Raw genomic sequence first — 26,309 nt, 5'->3', positions numbered from 1 at the left:
AAACCTCTGGACTCGAAGCTTTGATATGTAGGAAAGAGAGAGGAATCTTACTGAATTGAGACTTAGGCCTGAGATTGGAAACTGCACAATGAACACCACAACAATTTAGTGTCATTTCTTCAGGAAGGGACCATTGTAACACTTTTAATTTGTAAAAAAAAAAAAAAAAGTCGCGATTTTACCAAGAAACAAATTACAGCAGCCAGAGAATGTGCCACACCTCTGCTTTGCTCTGCTTTGAGGGGGGTTGCAGTTCTTGGAGAAAGGAGTCCCTTCTCAGCGAATTATCCCTTCCATCCCAAACCCTTTAAGTGCGATGCCCTTTAGGATGCTAGTGGCATCACTTGCCGCTGCGTTTCCTGTTGGCAGCAGAGAGCAGGAAAAACAAGCTTTGGTAAGCCTCCGCCAGAGCAGAAAGAGCTGGGACGAGTCACGCGGCTTCCCCAGGCCGGTGTCCCAGTGTCCGGAGCCCCCAAGCCAGGAGCCTCTAGAACGGAAAATCGAGAGAGGCCTGAACTGGGTCCGGGAGCACACCTTTCGCCAGCACACAGAGAAGGCTCACGCGACTAGTGCACGCAGGGCCTCGGCTCTCTCTGGAGCTCGGCTGACCCTGGGGCGGCAGATCACGATGCCCGCGCGCGCTCCCCGCCGCCTGGTCCAGGGGCCTCGGGGGACCTGGCTGCTGGGCAGCCTCTGGGTCTGGGTGCTGTGCGGCCTGGGGATGGCGGGCTCCCTGGGAACCCCACAGCCATGCCAGGCACCCCAGCAGTGGGAGGGACGCCAGGTTCTGTACCAGCAGAGCAGCGGGCACAACAACCGCGCCCTGGTGTCCTACGATGGTCTCAACCAGCGCGTGCGGGTGCTGGACGAGAGGAAGGCGCTGATCCCCTGCAAGAGGTAGGCGGCTTGGAAGGGCAAGACGGCGGCCAGGGGAACGCCAACTCGGGGGCTTGCTACCCCAGCTAGACCCCCAGCAGCTCCCGATCCCCAATAACGTTATAGGGGCCCTTGGGATCCGCTTGGTCTGCCCATTGAGGTAGAGGCAGGCAAAGAAAGGATGGAAAAGTCAAGCATTCTAAGTTAGCCTCATGTCTTAACTGCTGAGTCATGCTTCTGGCACCTGAAGTCCCCTGCAGTCTAGGGCGTGTTTTTTTGTAGAAGGGACAAACACAATATTCTCTAAAAATTTTGTTTACAATGAAAACATTTTAAATCACAGTGTGTGTGTGTGTGTGTGTGTGTGTGTGTGTGTGTGTGTGTGTGTGTGTGTGTTGCCTGTGTGGAGGCCAGAGGACAACTTAGAGTCGGTTCACTCTCTGTCTTCTGACATGTGGCTCTAAGTACAACACTGTAAAAGGTATGGGAAATGATTTTTAAAAGCTCCTCCCAGCTCATTACCCTATTACAATCTGACCATGTTTGTTTCCATCTTGAGGATTTTCTCTTTTGAAAAACTAGTTAAAACTCCCATTAGAACACATATACTGTCTCCTTAAAACATCTGTTAGGTACTTGTACTGCCACCTTAGAATAGACGCTGGGGCACATACATTCCCACCTTAAAATTCCAATTTTACTTATCCTCCTCTCTTCTCAGTTTATTAGGTTTTTTTTTAAACCTATTTTTAATGACCACAGAAATTGCAAAATGGGAGGGCATGCTATCTGTCACACACATGCTCAACACAAATGGGTGCACATTTACATACACACACAATGGTAGTCAGTTTAGCTTTCCATTTTGTGTTGGTAGAGGACATACTTTTTTAGAATGTCACCTTGTTTCTGGTCTCTTTAAGACCTACTTTCTAATTTAAGATCACCACCTGTCTCCCTGGCTCAGCCCTCCACTAACGTCCAGTGTGTGTCATGCAGTCACACCGACATGGCATTTGCACCATGAGGAGATACGATGGCCCTGGTGCAAGGCTCCAGTGAACAGTGAGATTGGTGATGAATAAGAACCACTAGCTTCCAGCACAAAACAAAGCTTGGTAACACCGTTTCACCAAAAAACATTGGGAGTGTTGGGCTTCTCGCTTAAAGTAGGGGAAGACAACTTTCTGAACCATCTAATCAGAGTGCGACACCGCCCATTACCAAATGCAGGAGACGCACTGTACTCGTGGATTTTTTTCCTGCTTTTGAGGATTCAACAAACCACGGATAGAAAATATGTGAAATCATATTGCATGTACTAAGCCCATCCATACTGTTTTTCTTGTCATTGTTTGTTAAACAATACAGAACTTATTTGTATAACATTTATATTTGTTATACTGAACAACCTTTATATGGAAGGGTGTTTGTAAGCTGCATGCAATTTTTTGTCACTCTCAGATCAAGGACAAGAGCATCCCCATGGATTTTGTTAGCCATATAGGCACTGGATCCAATCCTCCTTGAATATAGAGGGACAGCTTTACATTAGCCTGGAAGGCAAGTCACAGTGGTGTCTTTATGGAAGATTCAGAGTGTGCAAAGACTTTCAAGAACATGAGTGTTTTTCATTGGGGGCTTGAGGGATATAGTAATATAGTAATATCCATTATTATAATATAGTAATATAGTAATATCCATTATAATAATGGATATTACTATATCCATTATTAATAATGGATATAGTAATATCCATTATTTGACTGTGTTATGTGATATACTATTGCTGAAACTTGGCATGTTTTATATAATTTTGCTTAGGGTTCATAACATCACGAACTAGGCTGTATGATTTCTATTCACATAAAAACACCAAGACCTAGGGAAATTAATAAACTTTTCTTCTATCGCACAACTGAAAGTTAAGAAAGCTGCATGGATTCTGACATCTATAATATACTATGTTCATATTCATCCATCCTCATTCAGTAGGCTATTGTTCATGGCAGATACTGTGTCAGTTATCAGTGGAGTGGGTCCTGATTTTTCAGGGGGTAACAGTCTGAAGGTGGAATCTCATAATTTAATTATCCCTATGATGAATATACCTATGATGAACACATGGCCAGAACTTCCTGGAGAAGGTGATATCCCAAATTAGTAGTCCTCAGACACCCAAGCGAATTTACCACAGGTGATATGCAGAAAAGACTTTGTTGGGGGCATAAATATGTATGTATCGCAGATTTAGTAGGTTGTCATCTGGGAGTTTACAAGCAGGACCCTTATTCTGAGACTACCAGGCCAGTCTCTATGAGGGACAAAAAGCACAGAGTGTGTTGAGAGGTCATGCTGAAGGAACCTGAACAGTTGGAATGCCATTATTAGGTGGCATAAAGATCACTGGATGCACAACTGAAATTTTGTCCTCATGAGCTTTAGAAAAACTAGAGCGACACAATGAGTGTAGGAGCAAACACTCAAAGAGTTCTGTAGCTGCTTCTGATGGAGAGGAAACTGCACAGGTGGTTCTATTAGGGAAGTGTTAAAGAGGTGGTGATATATAAGTGATCAGAGGCAGCAGGTTATGGAGGGACAAAGAGGAGTCAAGCAAGTTGCCATTAGTGGTACCTGGAGCTAGCTGTACTGGCTGCATAGAACAGGATCACTCTCTTTCCTCGGAGTGAGGGTGGGGCATGACTCTTGATGTGTACTTAGGAAGCATGTTCACTGGTTATCCGTGGGTCAGTAGACATGGGGAACATGGGCGGAACCCCAGAGCTCACTGCTGATGCTAACTAAGCAATGTGATCTGGAGAAGACCAAGAGTTCATTCTCACCCAAAGAGCATCATTAACTGTTTAAGACATTTGGCTATGTACTCAGAATCTGGTTCTGAAGTGAGCCTTTCTAGATTACTGTGGTTTTTTTTGAGACTCAGTTTCCTCTTTTACAAAATGGAAATATGTATAGCAACTCATTTATTAGCATATAGTGAGGATTCTGTAAGTTAAATATACAAAGTTACATTGTCTCCTCTTAGAGCAGTGAGGAGGTGTGTAGTGAGGGGTCCCAGGCGCTTCTCTCACCACCCACCATCATTGTTCTGGTGGATTTCATTTCCCACGTGCAGGAGTCTTACTGACAGCCCCTCTGAACTCAGACACTTGACTGAGCAGCACACACAAGTATCCTCTCTTTGGAAACTGACTCGGTACACAGACTCAAATGCTAAACTATATTTCAGCAAGATTTATAGCTGGTATGGAGACCAGTATTCTCAAAACCACAGAGATAGACTAGATCATTCTCTCCTTGATTCAAAACGATGTGAGGAGCCAAATTGCGATCAGGAGGTTATGAGTAAAGAGTTGGAGCAGACACACGTACAGAGGCCTGGTGATTGTCTCTTCCAGGCTCAGTTTTATGTACAACATTGAGGTTTTTTCCATCACAGATAGATGTTTCTTCCCAGAATAATATTTAACAATTGTCAGATTGTGTGGGCTACTTGAAACAAGCTAATGTCATTTGGGAAGAGGGAACCGCAATTGAGAAAATTTCCCCGCCAGATTGACCTGTGGTACATTTGACCGATAGAGGGTTAATATGGGAGGGGCCAGCTGACTGAGGGTAGCACCTATCCTGGGCAGGTGATCTTGGGTTGTATAATAAGTCAGGTTGAGAAAACCACAGGGAGCAAGCCAATTAACAGTGCTCTTTCACGTTTACTGCTTCCAGGTCCCTTCCTTGAGTTCTTACTCTGACTCTGATGATGGACTGTTTGAAAGACAATGTAAGATAAAAACAACCCTTTCCTCCCCAGATTGCCTTGGTCATGCTGTTCAGCAATAGAAACCTTAACTAAGATAGAAATTTATACCAGGAGTAGGGTATTGGCTGAGATAGACTTGATCGTATGTTTTGGGGAGGACAGTGGTAACATTTGAACTTTGGGCTGGAAAAACCATTGGAAGCTTTAAGAACATAATGTGAAAAGCAGTGTAGACAATGGAGGCCTGGCTTGAGAAGTTCTTAGAAGAAAGTTTGAGAGTGCTTTAAAGACTCTATGAGTATTCAACCCTTCTATAACAACTAAAGTGGACCATTGCTTCGCTTTGCTGATACAATGGATTTGGGTCAGCGGAGGCTGAAGAATCAGCTGTGATTAAGAAGAGACCAGCATTATTGATGTAGAATTTCTTCAGACATGTTTCCCTAGGTTCAGCTCACAGAAGCAGTGATCCAGAGGGGGCTAAGGTTATACCACATGCTAGTCACCTAACTTGAGTTTCTCAGATTGTCCTGGATGTGAAGGCATGAAGGAGTCTTGGAGAGCAGTCTTGTCACAGTGAAAGGCCAGGAGAGGCAACTGTTGAACCTATGTGGCAGAGGTGGAGGTATGGAGTCCTTGGAGGAGCCCTGGTGATCATGAAAATCATGAGTAAGTCCCAGGTGCCCCATCCTGAGCTGTTTACAGTGTTGGACATTGCTTTCGTATTATTCTGGTTGTAACTGTACTCTGGCTTCTCTTTTCTGAAATAAGAAGTATGTAACTTTTCAAATTAGGAGACCACAGTTAAGGGAGTTTGGAATTTTACAGAGACTTTGGAATTTTAGAGAGATAAGAAGTGTTAGAGAGGCTTGGGACTTTAAAAGAGTTTTAAATATTTTAAAGAGCCTGAACTTCTAAGTTGTGTAAAAATTTGAAACCTGTGGGAATTTAAAAAATTGGAATATTTTATATTATGATAGGAATATTAGCGTGACACCTCGGGGACAAATGAGAAAAAGAACGATTGTAGTTGAATAGTGATGTGTTTGTGTGTCAAGTTGACAAGGGTCAGTTGTGCTGACTGGACTTTTTTTTACCTTGACACAAGCTAAAGACATTTGAGAAGAGGGAACCTCAGTTGACCAAATGCCCCAAACCAAATTGTACTTTGGGGCATTCTCTTGATTTCATAAGTGATAAAGGAGGACCCAGCCAATTGAGGGTGGTGCCACTGCTGGGCAGGTGGTTCTGGCTGGGACAAGAAAGTGGGCTGAACAAGCCAAGAGGGAGCAAACCAGTAAGCAACACTCAATTCATGGCTTCTGCTCCACTTCTTGTTTCTGGGTTTCTGCCCTGACTTTCCTGCATGATGGACTACAAGCTGTAAGCTGAAATAAATCATTTCCTCCCCAAGTTGCTTATGGTCATGGTGTTTCATCACATCAGTAGAAACCCCAACTAAGATGCAGGTGAAATGGAAGGTAAAGCGATGCCTGTGTTTTTACAGTTGTGATGCCTCCTTGCTACTCTCTACTGTCCCTTCTTTTGGTCTGGAATCCTCCCACTCTGGACAGTACACAAGCTTGTATCAGGAAGTCTCTTTCCTCATAACTTAATAACTAATTAGTGTGCGTTTCAGACATGTACACTGCACTTGTAAGGCACAGCCTCAATCTTGTTGGCTTAGAATTCACATCCTCACTGCATCTCCATTTCTCTATCTTTATACCATCATGTGATGGCTTCACAGTATGGCTTGTAGATGGCAGTTGAGTTCTTCTTTCCATGATTTTGGCTGGGTTCCCTCTCACAGTCCTGTCAGGTTCTAAATCAGATGCAGAAAGGAGCATTTAGTATGTGAATACATTTTACATTCTTTAAATGTAGATTTCTTAGTACAGACTCAAAATGGTTTCAAATAACAGGAGTATGGCCAAGCAACCAGATGTTATTTGAAAAAACTATGGATGGTTGTCTCTTTGTATTTACTAGTAAGCTGAGACATAAGTGTAGAATTGGATCAACTTCTTAAGAGCCTTCTTCCCCTTCTTACGGAAAATCCCAGTGATAGTTACCAGGGAATGACAAGGATTTTCCAGAATCTCTGTTCCCTGAGATGATGGAAAAGATTAAAATAGTTTATGAGCTACAGATAAGACAAGCCTGAACCATGAATAGGAAAAATTAGTAATTGATACTATTTTGTTTTCTGGTTCCAACTGTCTCTTCTGATTTCTGGATTAAACTCATGGGGATTATATTGGGAAGGCTGAAGGAAAAGCAGGCTGATTATTTTTATAATTTAATCAATATGGTGATTTTATGTGAGGGGAGCAAGTTAGGTTTGACTGTATCCTACAGGGCACCAGTACCACACTGCTGCTTACCAGTGGTGTCTTCAGATTAATGAAGCTACACACATGGAGGCAGAGATTCACTGGATGAGTACACATAGAGATAACATTTTTTAGGCTGCTCAGGAGTTGATTTTATGTGTTCTACCAGAAATTTTTATTTATAAGTGATGAAAAGTATGTCACATATTGAGTAGCAAATGGATTCTCATTCAAGTTGTGATTGTTTCATGTCTGGTTTAGTTGTGTCCAGAGAACAAAAGAACATTTATCTTCTCTGCTGCGATATGAAACTAATTGTGTTTGGTTGGAAACGGAGGGAATGCTGTTAGACAGCCATAGGTTGGAATCATTTCTTTTCAATGACGCCTCATTTCTAAGTACTTTTGTTTAGGAGATATATGATTGCCAATATCATGAAAGCATATTGGTGCTTCTGTTACATCGAGCTGATGGCTTCTACAATGCTGTGGCATAGATTCTATATTTTTTTTTCACCCTGTCCTTTGTGTAAACTTAAGCTTCTTTCTCTCCCCTTCCTTTTCATTTAAGCTTGTCCTCATGAGCAGAAAGAAAAAGTGACCATTCAGTGCTTTGGCCCTGAGCCGAAAACCTCTCCTCTCTGACACTCCATTATCATATGAATTGAACAGAATTATTTATAGGAAAACTCCTTTAAGATCAATTCTTATGTGTTTGACACATGGTAGAACTCACGGCTCTAGCTGCATATGTATCAGAGGATGACCTCATCAGTCATCAATGGGAGGAGAGCCCCTAGGTCCTGTGAAGGCTCTATGCCCCAGAATAAGGGAATGCCAGGACTAGGAATGGGAATGGGTGAGTTGGGGAGCAGCGAAAAAGGGGAGTGATAGGGGACTTTTGGAGGGGAAACCAGGAAAAAGGATAACATTTGAAATGTAAATAAAGAAAATATCTAATAATAATAAAAATGATCAATTCTTGTGTGTTTGAGAAAGAAGATAATGATTCTTTCTTTAACACATTATCTTACTTTATTTTGAAACTATCTTCTATTTACATGTACAGTACAAAGAGGTTTTCTTTTAGTTTCTAAACTATTGGGGAGTTCATTGACCACCAGATATGCACATGGTCTTCAGATACTGCGGTGTATGTTTTCTGCAAGCAAGGACATTCATTCTCTGTACCTTCATTACAGCCATGAATCAGAAAGTCAACATTGGCTCTATTTTACTACCTGAAACCCAGCTACTTCCAGGTTTTGTTGGTGAACTTTTGGGTTCTTTTTACAGCAGAAGAATACAGTTTAAATATAAGCATGACATTGGGGTACTGTGTCTCTGATCTCTTTTTGTCTAGAACAATTCCCGAGGTTTTTCTTGCAGCTGCTATTTTTAAAGATTACTGCCTGGGTGTTTTACTCAGTGTTCCTCTGGTGTCTTGTATTCATGTTCAACTTACTCAGTATGGAGTGTGTCAAAGCTAAGACTTTACTGTATCTGTATGACCGCTTTAGCCACAGAATGTTGGTTATCATATTGTGACATTGTGAAGTGACACTTTTTCCTTCATAGTTAATAAGTAATTGTGTGGGAAGATACTTTCCCATCTTGTCCATTCCAATTGTTCATCAAACTCTAAATTTACTTCTTTGTTTCAGTACAGATTCAGGGTTCTCATTGCATTCCTTGCTTGTTTTGACTTCCCAGTTTTCCAGAGGAGCCTCTTCCAGTCGTCTTTGATATTCTTTTGGTTTTGTTTTGGTTTGTTGTTGTTGTTGTTTTTTGAGGCAGAGTAAGATATTCCACAATCATCTTATTTCCCCTTACAACAAGCTGTTCCTCAAGAAGTCCTGGTTATTGATATTGGAGAAAAATACTTGGAAGTCTAAGTCTGTAGTCTAGTTGTTCTCATTGCTCTCAGGCACTGCTAACAAGGAGTCGGGAGTCGTAACACACACACACACACACACGCACAGGAACACTCTCATGCACTCATTCACAAATATGCACACACTTAAATCTTTGTGTCTAGAACTCCAGTCCTTATCCCTAGAAGTAATTCTGTGGCCCTTTCCATTCCAGTTCAACCCAACATGGTGTATTCTCTTCTTGACCTCACCAATTTTGTAGCTCCCTTCTCTCACAGTGAATGAATAAGACCTCATCCTCAGATTCACTAAAGATCAGTCATGCAGCTAGAGTGTTCCCTCCCTACACAGCCCAAGACCAGCCTTACAGAAATGTTTGTGTCTCTTTAATGATGTTAGTCCATATTGTTCAAGCAGAGGAAGAGGAAAGGCAAGTTACATTTTTCCTAGATATTTACTTTCTCTTGAATTTATCAACCTGGCATCATTGCAGGCCTGCAGAGAGGATCTGTGAGTCTCAGGCAGTAGACCGGTCTTCACCATGTTCTGCATGGATTGGGATTTCATTTCAAGACTTTAAAGCTTGGGCATGACTTCTCCTTGTCATGTGCTCGCTGTTCTCATATCTGATCAAGAGAGATGATGTTTTGTTTTATTAACTAAGGAAAATGTACTACTATTGACATCTTGACCCTTCTAAAATAAACCATATTGATTTGCAATGCTGACATTTTCACACAAAAAAAGACACTTTCTTAGAAGAACCAAAGTTTGCTTTGAGAGGGTCTAGAGACCTTGGAGTTCAGGAATTTACTTCTTTTACTAAAGGCATAAAATAGCTGAACAGAACCAAGGAGAATAAAAAAAGCAAAACTAAACAACAACAAAAAATCCTTTATGAATGGAAGTCATCAGAAGTGGTCACCATACTGTTCTGGAAACAACTTCTTTTCAATAACATTGAGCTGTTTCTTCCTAAGTCTGTCCTTAGAGAAGGTGGTCAGGGCCACATGCCCAAAGATCTGAAAATATGCCACCAATTAGTGGTTTATTTTTCCTGGAAAAAAATGAGATAGTCTTATATTTCCCAATTCCAGTAAAAAATTCTCATTCCTTCCTTCATAAATTTTTATTTACTCATCTTTAAGGAAAAAGAGTCTCTTGAAGACTAACAGTGGAAACCTCATTTCACCCCTTTTATTTATCTCTGTCCTACCTGGCTCTCTCAAACCTCTCCAATCAAGCTGTCACACAGGTCCATGGAGAAGGTCCTGGGCAGGACCAGAAGCTTCAAATATCTCTCAGCTCCTCAGCAGCCCCGATTCTCTTCTCAGTACTCCCCTACCTAGGTGTGCCTCTTCTACTTGGCTTTTCACACATCACCTTCCAAATGTTTCTCATTATTTGAACAATAATTCTATGTATGTATGTATGTATGTATGTATGTATGTATGTATGTATGTATCTGTGTGTATGTGTTGTATCTCTTTTTCTGTGTGTGTGTGTGTTTGTATGTACATGTTCACATGTGTGAGTGTATATGCATGTGAAAGCCCATGGTCAATGTTGGATTCCTTCACATTCTGTCCTTGGAGCTCATGCATTCTCCCACTGGCTGCCAGTGAGTCTCTTATCTTAGCCTTCCCAGGAACTAAGACTGGGAAGTGGTGTGTGCCACTGTGGCCAATTTTTCTGTGTGTGTCAGGACTCCAAACCCAAGTCCTCATGGTACAGGGTGAGAAGTTTACCAACTAAACCACTACCCCTCCTCTGCCTCATTTCCTCTTTTTAGTCTTCTGGGCAATTCTTGCTCTCTGTACTGCTAATAAAGGAAAGGTCAGGGCTGGGCATTCCATCCCTTTACTTCTTGTGTGAACCCTCTGTCTAGATGAGATCATGTAAGTCATGGCTTTAAATGTTACCTCTTCATTGGGGGTGGGGGGGTGTCACCCATGTGTTTGGTTCCTTTCCAGAGAGCTCCCCTGGACCCATCTGCCTGGTTGATGTCTTCCTTTGAAATCTGTGGTCATTACGAATGTAGCATATCCAAAATAAATATTTCCTTTGCTTGTAACTAAACTAACCAGAACCAAACCCAAACCAAAGAACTAAACACATAAACTAAACTTCCCCTTTCTTTATCTTAAGTATAGTAGGTCTACTTGGTCAGCATAAACCCACACGGTCATCCTTCTCTTCTCTCTCACCTACTTCCAAAGAGGCAGGATATAAATCCAACCAATTCTGATTTCAAACGCTACACAGAATCTGGTTACACATTCTCTATCATCCTAGTTTCAACTGTCACTGTCTCATACCTGGAGTTTTGAAATCCTCCTGTTATACCCATAGTTTTGCTCTGACCTGCTGTTTGCAAGCATGATAACTTAAGTGATTGTATTCAGATAAATGTCTGTGTCAGGCAGCTCCACCTCTTTGGATTCAATGCCCTTCTTCATAGATGTCCCTGTGGGACTTACTCCTGTTCCCTCCATATCTTATCTTTTTGCCTTTGTTGCCAGCCCATAGCCTCGGCAGTTTAATCTGCTTGGAACTTCTGTTGATTATTCCACTTAACTAGAAAACCTTTTCCATCCAGAACTACTCTATCTCTAATGGTTTCTCTCCCCTCAGCATCCTCATACACTTACCTCAGTGCCTTACATAGTCAAGGTATTTGTTATTACCTAACATATTGTTTATTCTTTTTGTTGTTTTATCATCAGTCTTGCTACATCTAAGGTCAGGAGGTCAGAGATTTCTGCTTGGTTTTGCTATCTCTCCAGCATCTTAGAGTAGACCCTATAAGTGGAACAACAGTATGAACTAACCAGTACCCCCAGAGCTCGTGTCTCTAGCTGCATATGTAGCAGAAGAAGGCCTAGTTGGCCATCATTGGGAAGAGAGACCCCTTGGTCTTGCAAACTTTATATGCTTCAGTTCAGGGGAACACCAGGGCCAAGAAGTGGGAGTGGGTGGGTTAGGGGAGTAGGGGGGGAGGGTATGGGGGACTTTTGGGGTAGCATTTGAAATATAAATGAAGAAAATACCTAATTAAAAATATAATATTAGCATAAAACAGTTGTTCATAATCCTCATGCTACTAAATGATAAGCAAGCACTAGCTAAAGACATAGCATAACTTACATAGGCAATCCCTTATCATGGGACAACCACATTTCCTTACCTCTGTTTTTAACTAGTGTAACTGACAGTAAAATATGTGGCCTTATATTTTCATGCAAATATATATTAAATATATTTAACTTTATTTTGAAAGGTTCCTAGATATGAAAATAATGAGTTGACTTGCACATTTTAAAAGTTTTCAACAGTTAATCAAATTGACACTCAGGAAGGTTATTCCATATAGATGTTCCGACCAGCAGACTATGAGCACCCAACTTTCCACATCATATCTATAAAGAGACTAAGTATGTAATTTGTGGTACTATAAACAAGAAATAGATGGTCAGAATGGCACATCTGGGGTGATGATGTCACACTGCTGTGGATTGGTTCTGCCTGTGGTGAGTAGGGTTATAACTCACCACTGACTCTGGAAAGCTGCTGGTTTAACAAGGACATTGATCATTTCAGTGAATAATCACTGATAGATCTTATAAAGAAAGTTTTCTAGTTTGTGGATAAACCAGAGCCAACTCAGTGATTCATATAACAGCCTAACATGACATCGCCTTCACTTTTTTGAAGTGAGTTTGGATGCATAATGATGCATAATTCTTTTAATAATGTACCTGAGCTAGCAAATACTTGTAGAGATGGCTGTGATGAGTGAACCAGGCCATCTGCATGGGCTCCACAGCTTTGGATCCATTCACTTTGTCTCTTGATGAGACACCTCTTGGATCTCCTGGAATCTCAAGTCTTAATGCTTGGAGTTCCTCAGCCAGATGTTGATGAAAGATGGAGAAAGTCAGACTTGTCTTCTGAGGGAAAAATTGGGCTTCACTAGAACTATCAGAGTCCCCTGCAGAACTCTGGCGGAGAAGCCTGGTGGGAGTGTGGAGTCCTGTGTGGATGGATGGAAGCTCCACTTCAGAAGAAAGAACACAGTGGACCAGAAACGATCTCACACGCTCACATCCTTGCAAAACTCTGGCGGAGAAGCCTGGTGGGAGTGTGGAGTCCTGTGTGGACGGATGGAAGCTCCACTTCAGAAGAAAGAACACAGTGGACCAGAAACGATCTCACACGCTCACGTCCTTGGGAGCCAAGAGTTCTGATGGAAGAACCTAGCCCAGCCTTAGCATCCATAGAGATGCCCTGTTGGGTACTAGCCTCTGCACAACTTGGAAGCTTTTCATTTCAGACCCATGTCCTCTCTCTGTCCACTCTGTCACACACCCTGTAATTGTGGAAAGTGGAGCTCCTGACAGCTCTAGGTGTGGCCTGTGTAAACCAGGAAAATTCAGCATTATGAGATCTTAACTCTCCTTAAGGAGTTGGAAAAGGAAGTTTGTGGTCTGGTTTTTCTAACATTAGTACAGTTCCTATTGAACAAAGCAGGTATTTATTTAAGTCCCACTTACCACACTGAAAAAAAAATGTAATGTGTGTTGTTTGCCATGTTTCCTCATTTTCCATTTTGGATCCAGCTCCTGAAAGATCAACAACTTCCCTTGGCTAACCCCCGAGGCATTTCTGTAACATGCATATGCTCTCGGGTATATAAGGAGCTTGGTCATATCTTAGGGGTCCTCCTGGCTCTGTTTCCCTGCATTAGGATTATAAGCACTGCATTGGGCTTAGCTCTTTGGAGCAGGTGCTACGAATTGAACCCAGATCCTTATTCTTGCATAGCAAGCATTGTAACATCTTGACAACCTTTCCAGGTCTAAATTTAGTTTGAATATGCTTTTCTCTACCCTCATTTTGAAATTTTTTTCTATTATTTTTGAATTTGATGTCTCCAGGTCATGTCTAACACTAAAAATTTTAAATCCTATTTCTTGTTTAAGTTAAAATTTTGCAGTTCTAGATTGAACCCAAAGACTTTTATGTGCTAGGAAACTGTTCTATCTTTGCCTATTCCCATGTCTCCCGATCTTCTATTTCTAGAGGTTTAATCTTGTTTTCCTCCTGTTTGGATTGTTTCTCTGTGTGTTTTGTCTCTCTTACCTGCATCTTTTCTTTTGTTTTGGTTTTGGTTTTTGGTTTTTTGAGACAGGGTTTCTCTATATAGCCCTGGCTGTCCTGGAACTCACTTTGTAGACCAGGCTGGCCTCAAATTCAGAAATCTGCCTGCCTCTGCCTCCCAAGTGCTGGGATTAAAGGCATGCACCACCACCGCCCAGCTACGTGCATCTTTTTAAATTGCTTGTTTTGTCCATAACATTTTCATCCATCTCTTCATTTTAAAATTTCTTTTGCCGGAATCCTATCTTGTAAATCTCCTCCTCTCCATCACCATCATCACCATCATCCACTACTTTCTCTTCTTTGGATTGGCTTATGCTAACACCACTGCACTTTTATCTTGACTTCCTTCATTTCAAGTGTTTTATTAAATGTTCTGTCAATGTGTGTATGTGAGTTTCTATTTCAGCCTGCTGCAAAAGGATGCTTGCCTACTTAAAATCTCAAGGCTCACTGCAAGCCCAGCCTCACTGTCCCTACCCCATCCTGTCCCTGTGCCATGGCTGTAGAAAACACTCTGCTTCATGGCAGCGTGGCCTCCTCAGTACTAATGAGGCCATTCCTCTGAGTGTCTGTAATTAGCTTGAACTATTGCCTCAAGGAAAAAAGGCAGTGTCTATCATCAGATGAAAGAATATTCCTACATGTGGCCAGGATCCATCAAGCTGTATTTTTGGAAGAGAAAGCCCCTCAATTTCTTGAGCATTTCTTTTCCTTTTGAACTAGTGTCCAAGGACTGAAGGTCGGCCACCTATGGCTTCTTATATTACACACATAAATTATACTTTGATTTAACTTTACCTCAGACTACATTCTTAAATAATCTAATTTTCTTTTAGTTATATGTGATTGGCAGAAAGTCCACAGTGAATTTTCCAAGTGTTTTTCTTTTTTGTGTCTCATCATTACTGTAGGGTGTAACTCACACTTCATGTGTGCCAGAGTACAAGTGGCTGAAGCTCAGACTTTCCTCCTGAGAGTTAAGATTACTAATCTATTATATTGCATGCTAAATAAACCCAAGATTTGACCAATAGCTCCCATAGAAGCCAAAGTCCTTCTGTGATCAAATGATATCAGTGCACTCCCTTGTCTGTACTTTAGTGTGTCTGAGATGGTCATATAATTATGAGTGGGTGAGTAGCCACTGCTTTCTTTGTGGGGGGAATGGGAATAAGTATGATAGATGAGCAGACTTTGAGTCTAATCCTGACCCTGATATTCACTACTAAGTTATAATCTAAAATGCATATATTTTAATATGGTTTTTAAAATACAAGTGTTAGAGGCTTTTCACCTATCTCCTGAATACCCCAATTCAAGCCAGAAAAATCATTTCATTTTAGCTGCTCAGGCAGTAGCTAGTTAGGTTAACTCACCGCCAGGTTTGACTTCAATATTTTAGAGTCCAAGATTAGCCAAATGCCAGGGCTTTGCTCATTCTGCAAGGAAAGACTCTCATACAACTTCCATGAGGGTCAATATACAGTGTCTGTGATGCAGGGTTTTAAGTACCCCATTAGTGATGCCAAACAGAAAAGCTGGTACCAGGAGAGGTTTGCTGCTCAGAACTCTTGGGATGTACTTGTGACACATGTTTCTAAGTTTCACGTAAGTTTCTTCCAAACCCTGGTCTTTCTCTGTCTGTTGCTATTCCCTTTCTAGGATGTTGTCTCCGAGTTGCCAGCTGGCACATGACATACAAGCACAATGTCTTTATCCAACTACACTCAAAGACAGAAATATATACAATAGAATTGGACCAGCACCCTTCTCTTGTTTTCTAAGAGAAATCTCCATTATTCCTTTTCCGGCTTTTCCTACAGTCTGCAAGGCCAGAGCCAATTATGCCTTTAGCTCAAAAGACAACCAAGAATGAGTTATAGAATCCACTCAGCTTCCATTTGGAGAGGAAGGTGAGGGGAAGGAGCAGAAATGTCTATTTTACCTCTTTTGAAGTTCAATAACCTTTTACATACTTGGGTAAAGACACATGTGTAAGCCTTCACATCTAGTTGTGATGGCAAGCAGGAAGCAGTAATAGCTCATAAAAGGAGACTTTCCTAGAACAATCCCTCAATAGGGACCATTTGAATGACAGTGAATTGAAAAGTAGCTCACAATATATATACACAAGATAAATGGGACTCTTAAAAGTACTGTGATATCCCTTATGAATATTCTGTAAGTGTTGATTAAAAGTTTCTCACTAGCAAATATATCCCAATAGTACATCAAAAAATACAGCAGAATCAAGAAACATTTATCAGGGGGATGCAAGGATAGTTTCTTTTCTAGAAATCTTAATACACCTAAGACAAGGTATACATGAGAATATTCTTTGATGGAAAGACAATTGATCAAATTCAATAAACATGGTTTATAGAAGGTACTTTGCAGGAAATGACACTGCTTTCTTACCATTATAAATAAAGCTCGTGTATTTTAATATGGAGTTCATATTCTTTTTGCCACTTAGCTAAGAACCCTGTTCTTTCTATTCCACTTAGTGATGCTGGTCTTATAGCCAGAGAAAGTGCTCAGAGGATGAGAGCTAACGCAGAGAAGTACAGACACATCTTTTTCAAGGAAACAATGTAGTTGGCTTTGAAAATAAGAACCAAAACTGAGTTGAAGCAATAAGCGAATTCAGTATGATGGTTGAGTATTGAATTAGCAATCCAAACTTGTAATCTCCATGTATATAAACAATGATCTGCTATAAACTTAACAGGCAAGAGAAGATTCAATTTATTCTAGCAACAAAAGATACAAAGTAATTAAAAGAAATGTGAAAAAATGTGTTAGAAAAAAATTATTACTGAACCATAAAAATCAAAAGTGAGCATACATATTTGGAGAGATAGAATGTCTTTACATGTAAAGGTATTATTAGTTCATTAGTAATACATACATTTAACTCAAACAAAATAAAATTGTCATCTTAGTGTTAGTTAATTTGATCGAAATAGTTCGTTTTTAAATGTATATGGAAATGTTAGATCTAGATATCTAGTACGACTCTAACAAGGAAGAAAACAATTGCTGATGACTACTGTGAATATTTCTAAGTAAATCAGTTGGCTGTAGTGAGCAGACATGCAACCCAGAAGGATAGAAGAGTCCTGAAGTAGATCCAGGGACAGATGGGGATTCGATCTCATCACCAAGGAAAGATGGACTGTTTGACAATGCTCTTGGAGCAACTGTAACATAATAAAATTACCCTTTAGATATTAGACCATATATAAAGGTAAATTTCAACTTGGTTTAAAGCTCTCTATATAAGAGAAAATAAGAGAAACTGGGAGCCTGGAGACTTCCCTTTATAAACACAGGATTTTAGAAATGAAAAAATTCAGAAGGCAATAAGATATTTAAATTGCAAAAATACTTCTCATTGTAAAACTAGAGCTAATAACATCTGTAACTAAGACATAAAAGGCAAATTAATTTTAAAAACTTGGAAATAAAGTCGCTAAACTTGATAGAAGATAGTTGTTTTTCAGAGGAAAGAAAAGCATGATGTTGCTTTGACAGGTGATGGTGTGCTCAACTGCCCTGCATGAATGAAAACCTCCTCACTCATCCTAAGGACAGAACCCTGAAAGTGGCGAGCCTGGCCACTCTTGTCCTAATGTCCCTGTGACTTCCTAGACGACGCAGTGTGTAAACTTCTCAAGCATTATACTTTAGGTTTGTGTCATCTTTTGTCAGGACTTTTTTTTTTTTCTTCTTCTTTTTAAAGATCTAAAACATAGCCTTGGGATTCTTATTCTCTAACCTGCTTATCAGATGGGCACAGATACAATTTTGGCAGCATCCTCTTTTGGCAGGACTGTAAAGAAAGCAGGCACTTGTGTTGCTGGTAAAAGTACAAAACAGCACAGTCTAGTGGAGAAAAATCTGGTAATGTTTAAAACAACCACTGATATTCTTACCTTTTGACCTGGGTATTGTGTTTCAAATGGTGTTGCATTTCCCAAACAGGACAGAATGAAGTTATTCCTTCTGGTGCTTTTGTCCATGTAAACATTGTAAAAACCAGAAAAAATGGAAGCTGATAAAAAGTATTATCTATAAGGCATGTGGGGAAGAAGGAAAGAGACTGGGGTAGGAGAGCGACTTCTCTCAATATGCTTCCCTAGAGCATTTTGAGTTTCAAAACATGACATTTTTCACATTTAAATAATAATGTTAAAGCTGGGCAGTGGTGGCACACACCTTTAGTTCCAGCACTTGGGAGGCAGAGGCAGGCGGATTTCTGGGTTCTAGGACAGCCAGGGCTACATGGAAAAACCCTGTCTTGAAAAAACCAAAAACCAAAACCAAAACCAAAAACACAAATAATAGGGAGAAAAGTGTAAAATTTCTAAATTTAGAACAAACAGAAACAAAACAAGCTGATGATTATTAATCTGGAAGTATAGCTTCACAGGGAGTCGAATTATTCCGTGTGAACATTTTAGCACAGTATTGACTCCAAGTCTCAACAACTCCAACTAAGGATACAACCCTATGATGAAATCCTAGCTTTAGTTCACACTTTAATTTTCAACAGTTTTGACTATAGTATAAAATATGTACATCACTTTGTTAATAATTTTGGAAACATGCCTTTTTATTTTAATAGAAGAGATAGATAATTATAAGAGCAATGAAGAGAACTTATGATATTAAATTTCAGCCGGAAATAGCAACATTAATTTATGATTTTGTAAACATAAGAGGCTGTGATGGCGGAAAAGCCATCCCAGAATAACATCTATTGCTCCACTCTGGTTCCATCAAGTCTGATCAGGAGAGCCCACAGTGAGCCTGGGGTATCTGCTATCACAGAGTCACCAAGCATTCAAAGATCAATAGTAGTATATTAGCAGATACTGGCTGGAAGGAACTCTCAGTGACTAAACAGTAGATGATGCTGGTACACTTAATAAGTGGAGCTTTGAGAGTAGAGAAATTCTGCACAGATTAGGAAACATAGAGAGATGTCATTTATTCTGCCATTAGTCTTATTACACCAACCTCTAGTGAAATAATTCAAGAATTGATTTTATTTACAATTTCTAGGTCAACGCTGCCAAGGTATCACAACAGAGAAAGCCATTTGCCACCAAGCCCGGCTACTTGCTTTTTCTCCCTGGAACTTTGCTGGTAGACCAGAGCAGCTACTTCAGCAAGTGATCTTCCTCTGACCTCTCTAGGAACATGGGCTCGTCCTTACAAACTGCTGCCTTCCTCTTACATTTGCAAGCTGCATGTGAGCAATGAAATAGTTACTACAGTATTTTAAATCACCTTATGGGTAATTGAAGTTAAAACCAACACTGGATAACAGGATATTCCTAGCATCACAAAGTATTGCTCATCAATGATGGCTAATTGCTCATGGAGAGATCAGTATTATCACATATCATCATGGTCAAAGTTAGCAATGTATCAGTGAGAAACTAAATTAGCTGTTTTCTCATGTGATAATGCTGGAAGCACACACCTTGCCACTGATGGGCTTCTTTGAGCCAAAGTCTCATCAAGCCTCAGACACAATATCATTTGGGTGTGGCAGGGAGGGGTGCGGGGCAGGAACTAGAGGCACAGGTTTAATGGCATCCAAGGAAGTTGTCCAGGAAATCCGGAGAAGAAATACAATAAGGCAGCCATATACTTTTTTTTAATTAGGTATTTTCTTCATTTACATTTCAAATGCTATCCCAAAAGTCCCCCATACCCTCCCCCTGCTACCCACCCACTCCCAATTCTTGGCCCCGGTGTTCCCCTGTACTGAGGCATATAAAGTTTGCAAGCCTCTCTTCCCAGTGAAGGCCGACTAGGCCATCTTCTGCTACGTATACAGCTAGAGACACGAGTTCCGGGGGTACTGGTTAGTTCATACTGTTGTTCCACCTATAGGATTGCAAACCTCTTTAGCTCCTTGGGTACTTTCTCTTGCTCCTCTATTGAGGACCCTGTGTTCCATTGTGGAGCCCCAGTTTCTTTGACTCTATCAAAAATGAGCACTTGTTATGAGCTGTACAAAGTCATAAGCCAAAATTAAAGCTTTATAAGAACAAAGGGAGGTAATTATTCCCTAGTGGAGTCTCTGAGCACCTCAGGAAAAAAAATGCAGCTTTTGGAACCCCAGCCGGCTCTTTCTTTTTTTTTCTTTCTGCTTTGTTCTTTAGTCTTACTCATTTCACATGGTGGAAATCATCCCCACAGCTTCTGTGTTCCCATATGACAGTTCATTTACACAGAGAGGCTGACCAGTAGGCCCTCAGTCCCAATTCTACACCTCCAGGCCAATCTGAATATGGCACACTAGGTCCCATATTCTCATGTAGCCCAGTAAACCCAAGTGAGAGTGCCAAGGTCTGTATGGGAGACACAGATGCTAGGGTGGATTGGGGATTAGTGGGAGTGGGCTCAAGAAGCTATCCCCATATACATAGATATGAGTTCTTCAGGGGACAGCTATCACAGTTTGAACACCATAGACCTAGGAACAGCATGGCATGATGCTAACAGTCGGGAGAAATGATTCCGTTGTACAACTCTGAGGGTACACACACCAGAGTGTTGGATGGTCAACCTGCCAGAAAAAGCACTGAAGGGTAGGCTTTGTTTATGGGCAGAGGTTCTTATATTTCCTCACAGGCTGTGTCTCAGATTTGTTGCTGACACTTCTAAATTCAGTCAACGAGTGGCTAGGCTTTATTGTGTTGGAGACTTAAGAGATTGTGAGATAGTAGATAATACTGGCTTATTCTTTGTGGATCCTACATGCATTCTAGAGGATATTAGTTCTATTTTAAAATGTTTATATTTGTGATGCATTAAATATGTGGTGTATGTATTACTGAGTGTGTATGCATGTGTGCATGAGGCGTGCATGTGTGCTTGTGGGCTGGTGTGCTCATACATATGGAGACCTGTGTTGGACCCTGGGTACCTTTCTTTGGCCATTCTTCATTTTTATTTGGGATCAGGTCTGTCACTGAACCTAAAATTATGCTGGCTATCCAATGAGCTTCAGGGATCCATCCATCTCTCCCAGTACTGGAATTGCAGGAACCCTTTGGCACGCCCATTTTTATGTAGATGCTGTGGATCCAAACCCAGGTCCTTATGCTTGTCTAACAAGCCCTTTGACCACTGAACCATCTCTGTAGCACAAAATTACCTTCCCCTTTTAAACAGTATTTCATAAATGCACATTTTATTTTATTTTCACCCCCACCTTTAAATGCATGTCATCTTTTCATGCATTATTTCCCCTTATAAGCTGGTTCTTGCTTTTCTGAAATTAGTGGGATATATATAAATATATAAAATGAGGTCATAATCATATTTCTATACCACCTCATAGAAACATAAAGTATAATGCTAATTGGGATACCTTTGACAAAATAACATTATTGATAATGATTTATTTTAATGAAAATAATTTCAAACACAGACTTGGAACAGAGAGCAGACATCCTGCATGAACGTGTGTTTTGAAACCTGAGGCTTATTGAACAAAGATCATTATCATTTGCCCATTTTCCTCATGATGCTGGGATCAAATCCATGTCAGGCAGGTGCTCTGCCACTCAGTTATCCTCCCAGCCCATAGTGAGCAGTCTCCTTTCACTGATGAAAAGCATTTGCTAAGGTCTTGGCTTTACAAAGACCCCCAAATCACTTAGTTTTAAGAAGTACAACATAGCATACCTAGAGATTTCTACATCAGATATAGGTGTAAGGCTTAGAGTTCCTTCTTTCACCCTGCAGGCAGCGTGTGTATGCGGTCACTAGAGGAGACAAAAAGCATGCAGGCAAGCTTGCTGTGTTAGTCATCTGCTCTGAAGGTTCCTTGGCCTTTGTCCTTGCTGCCCTAGGCTCATCAGGCTACACACAGAGTACCTTCCATCAAGAGAGCAAATCACTCATGAAGGTTATCTAGGCAGTAGATGCAGGTATTTTGTCTATCTTTCTGCAATGACTTCTGACTTTCAGGAAATTTCTATTATTCCTTGATTTTAATGGGCTGAGCATTGGTGGTGCATACCTTTAATCCCAGCACTTGAGAAGCAGAGGCAGGTGGATTTCTGAGTTCAAGGCTAGCCTGGTCTACAGAGTGAGTTCTAGGACAGCCCGGGCTACACAGAGAAACCCTGTCTCGAAAACAACAACAACAACAACAAAGCAAAGCAAAAGCAACAAAAGTGAAGTTTTCCTTTATCCTACTAAACAAATCTCCATAAGCCAGATATTACACCCACATGTGTCCCTCATTTCAAGGGCTTAAGCCTGGGGTCTAGCATGTAGTGGTTCACAGATAAAAATTCACTTTGAAATGTCGTTTAACTTCTAAACTTTAATTTATCCACAGTTAAGTGGTTTGGTGTGAATAACATTTATAAAAACAAGTGATTTGCAATCTTTTAAAATTAATTTATATCATCCTTTATATCAAAGATCTTTGGGCTCTATATTGATGAAATACATGATTATTTTTAACATAAAAGTCCTTAACTATTTTCTGTGATTCCACTTTTCAGATTATTTGAATACATTTTACTCTATAAGGAGGGAGTGATGTTTCAGATTGAACAAGCCACTAAACAGTGTGCAAAGATTCCCTTGGTGGAATCCTGGGATCCTCTCGACATTCCCCAGAATTCTACCTTTGAAGATCAGTACTCCATCGGAGGGCCTCAGGAGCAGATCATGGTCCAGGAGTGGTCTGACAGAAGAACAGCAAGATCCTGTAAGTATGGAAAGGATTCCCACATTGCATCTCAGGGTGTATGCTGGGGAATAGACTCTTCTAAGTCCCTTACTGAATGTAGTTGTTGGGGAAAGTCACATGCTTAAATGAGGTTTTAAAGCCCAAGTAAGTCCCTTGTGTACTTGGCAATTATGTGTTACCATTTTTTTAGTGGGTTGTTGAAACACCTCCATCTATTAGTTTTACTTGCATGCCTCTGTCACTTTGAATCTAATGTGATCACCCTTTGCTATAGACTTTTCATGAAATCCATTAGGTCTGTAACCTAAAGGAATTTTTTGTGATAATACTCCTGAATTTGGTGCCAACATTCACTTCCCACCATCACCTCCTAAAACTGCCATGTCCAGACCTGCTCCATTATTCTAAACACAAACAGGCCTGCTTTAATACAAACCATTTTTTTTTTTAATTCTGAGGTTGTTTTGAAACATATAGAGTAGACATTCAGTCTTTGAGAAACAATATGGCATTTAACCAAAACATTTAACATAAAATTTCCATATGGTCCAGAGCACCCAACTCTGAATATATGCTAAAAAAAAAAAAAAAAAGATGACAGGAACTCAAATAGCTATTTGTACACCCTGACTTATATTGGTTCTATTCCTACAAACAACCTGTTAGAAACAACTCAGATACCATCAGCAGATACGCAGATAAACAAAATGTGATACTTTGTTAGAGTAGTTTCCTTCCTTTGAAAGGAAGGGAATTCTGGTATGTGTAGAAACAGGAATAAACTTGAGGGTATTATGTAAAGGGAAACAAGCCAATCAAAAATAAATAAATAAATAAATACTGTGTGCATGAAGTGCCCAAATCTATCGGACCGTCAGTAGCATGACTGCTGTATGGTATGGGAGGAGAGGAAGATCAGAAACCACTGAACAGAGAAAGAGTTTTCAATTTGGGCAAGTTGTAAGGTAAGTGATGACGACTGTAATAAACCAATATGAAAACCTCCATAATGAGTCTTTGAACAAAGTCAAAAAGTGCACTTTATAAAAATGTTCCAGAATTTTGCCTGTGTGCTCTCTGAAAAGGTCAACCTTTTTCCTCTTTAGATGAAACGTGGATCGGCGTTTATACAGCCAAGGATTGTTATCCGGTCCAGGAGACCTTCATCAGGAACTACACTGTGGTCATGTCCACGCGCTTCTTTGATGTGCAGCTAGGCATTAAGGACCCCTCTGTGTTCACCCCACCAAGCACATGCCAGATGGCGCAGCCAGAGAAGATGAATGAGGGCTGCTCCTTGTGAACTTGCAGGAACTGAACCTCCAACCTCAGCTCTTAGTGACCTTGTATGGAAATGGATTAGAGACTAGTTTGAAAGTAACTCTTCACTGGAAATAAAGCTAATTTTAGGGAGATAAACCCTATGTGGACTTGCTTGTACATCTGACTGTGGCTGCTCAGCTCTGTTTTGAGAAGGAAAGGGGCCATCCTTTCTGTGAGCAGGTGGGTAGTCAGTGCCATAGAGTAGGAAAGGGTGGGGGTGGGGTCAGCACAAGGAGTTTGCCTCTGCAGGGTGAGACTTTTATTATTGCCAATAAGAATCGAAGGTGATAATAAGATAGAATGCTTTTGTTCAGTTCTCCCCTTACAAAGAAAGTCCCTTGCTTGTCTGCACCAGGGTAGCAATAGCTCCCAGTGACACCACCCCTGCCTCTGGTTACTATAAGATGAGCCTTTAAGATTCTTTCTAGACTTGAATTTTGTGGCATGGCCCACTGGATGTAGATACTCTACCAGGAAGTAGAAACTGTTAATACAAAGTAATGCTTCCTCTAACGGCAAAGGAAGCTTTAAGTGGGAGGCTTGGACAATCTTAGTATTTACACGTGAGATGAAATGAACAGTCACGTGTGCTGCTTTGTGTGCAAGAGTACTGACCGCTCTGCTGAACCTTCATGTCTTTTCTAGCGGGCAAACAGGCTTCCAAAATAGCACTGACCTGGGAGGCCCCCAAGTAAGGCCAAGAATTCTCTGCTAATCTAATCCTTTACATATTAAATGAACTAGGCTAGTAGCCCTTGCCTTTCCTTTCCTGAAACTCTTTCACTGCAACTGTGTCTATATGACTACTGCTCATGCTTCCAAGATCAGCTCACATGTGACCTCTGTGAGCTACTCCCATGCCTGAATTCATTGCATCTTACACCTTGGCATGCCATGCTCATAATACTCATTATGCTGTGTGGGATTTCCTGATTATTAGAAGCTGACCTCTGCTATCCTGGGTAAGAACCCCTTGAGTACGGGTACCATGCTCTGTTTACTTTAGTATCTCCAGCACCAAGCAAGTGCCTGGCACATAGTCTGTGCCCGTAACATTTGTAGAAAGGAGCTCACCAGCTCTGTCAGTGTTTACTTTCTTCATCTATTAAACAGGGTTGGTTTTTCTGGTTGCTAAGGAGACTTATAGTAATACAACTTACTATTCTAGATTCTTCTTATCGCTGTGTTTCATTTGCCATGTAGCATCTTTTGTTATCAAGAGAAATGTATGATGCTTGCTTTATGCCATAGCCATCTATATTGTAATTTATCTATACAATTAAATAAATTTAATGAACCCTACAAATTATTCTTTGATGTGTTTGTTTTTGTAAGAAATATGGAGGAACTGAATTATAAAGAAGATAAAATCCTTCTGTAATAAGCAAATAAAGTACTTCCCATAATCAAAGCCAAATTGGTTATCTTCAGAGCTTACTAAGTCTCATCTTTTATAAAGTTCGGCTTTCAGTTGCCTGGGTCAGAAAGAAGCTTCAAAGGCAGTACTGATCTGTTTTCCTGAGTCAGTCCTTACCACTAATCAGGATCCCAGGTAACATCATAGTGCAGTTCTTATAGCCACCACGTCTATGCATCTCCTCAGCTACCACCAGGTCTGGGTTCGTGACATCCTTGGCTTTGGGAGCAATATTTACACCTACTACCCTTTCTCTCGTCTATTTCCTAGAAACCATCCACTTCTCATTTACCTATACATAATTGTAATTTCATAATATAGTCCTATATATTCATAAACTATCATCGAACCTCTGTCCTCTACAGTAGCTAAGCTGACTCCTGAAACCACAAAAGAGAGTGAAGGCCAGCCAAAGACCAAGAAGAATGGCACAGCCACATTCCAGGAATTCCAGCCTATAAAGAAATTGTGGCAGTGCTTGCCTTTTTCCCATATCCCCACCCACAGAATGGCCTTTGTCCAGTCCAAACCACATATCTCTGCTCAGCCCTGTGACTTTGGGCACATGCCAGGCCATATCCACAATCAAAGCAGAAAGGAAGATGTATCTTATTCATGGACACAGAAAAGGAGTGTGTCTTCCTTTTTCATTTGACTCATTCTAGTAATTAAACCCTATCACAGAATGTAATAAAAAGCCCAGAGAGGGTTTTTTTTATCTGATGAGGAACTCATCATGGATCTTAGGGTCCTGGGGTACCATGCTTTTCCATCATCTTAACAGCCAGCTGAGCCAGCCCCCTTAGCAC

The 26,309-nt window shown here is 40.8% G+C and overlaps 1 protein-coding gene across 1 annotated transcript; it reads left to right on the top strand.

Annotated features, from left to right (window-relative positions):
- The first annotated feature begins 367 nt into the window (after positions 1–367).
- Epdr1 (ependymin related 1) lies at positions 368–25,507 on the top strand. Its single transcript, XM_021180611.1, has 3 exons — positions 368–897; positions 22,570–22,778; positions 23,867–25,507. The coding sequence occupies exons 1-3, from the start codon at positions 629–631 to the stop codon at positions 24,061–24,063; spliced, it is 675 nt and encodes a 224-aa protein (XP_021036270.1). The 5' UTR covers positions 368–628; the 3' UTR covers positions 24,064–25,507.
- The last annotated feature ends 802 nt before the right edge of the window (positions 25,508–26,309 follow it).

This window comes from Mus caroli, chromosome 13, assembly GCF_900094665.2.
Source record: "Mus caroli chromosome 13, CAROLI_EIJ_v1.1, whole genome shotgun sequence".
Taxonomy (NCBI): Eukaryota; Metazoa; Chordata; class Mammalia; order Rodentia; family Muridae; genus Mus; species Mus caroli.
This window is presented reverse-complemented; position numbering and strand designations above follow the sequence as displayed.

Coding starts and splice junctions, on each gene's coding strand:
- Epdr1 (XM_021180611.1), top strand. CDS start 629: ATGCCCGCGCGCGCTCCCCGCCGCCTGGTCCAGGGGCCTCGGGGGACC. Junction 898..22,569: donor GCGCTGATCCCCTGCAAGAG/GTAGGCGGCTTG, acceptor TCCACTTTTCAG/ATTATTTGAATACATTTTAC. Junction 22,779..23,866: donor CAGAAGAACAGCAAGATCCT/GTAAGTATGGAA, acceptor TTTCCTCTTTAG/ATGAAACGTGGATCGGCGTT.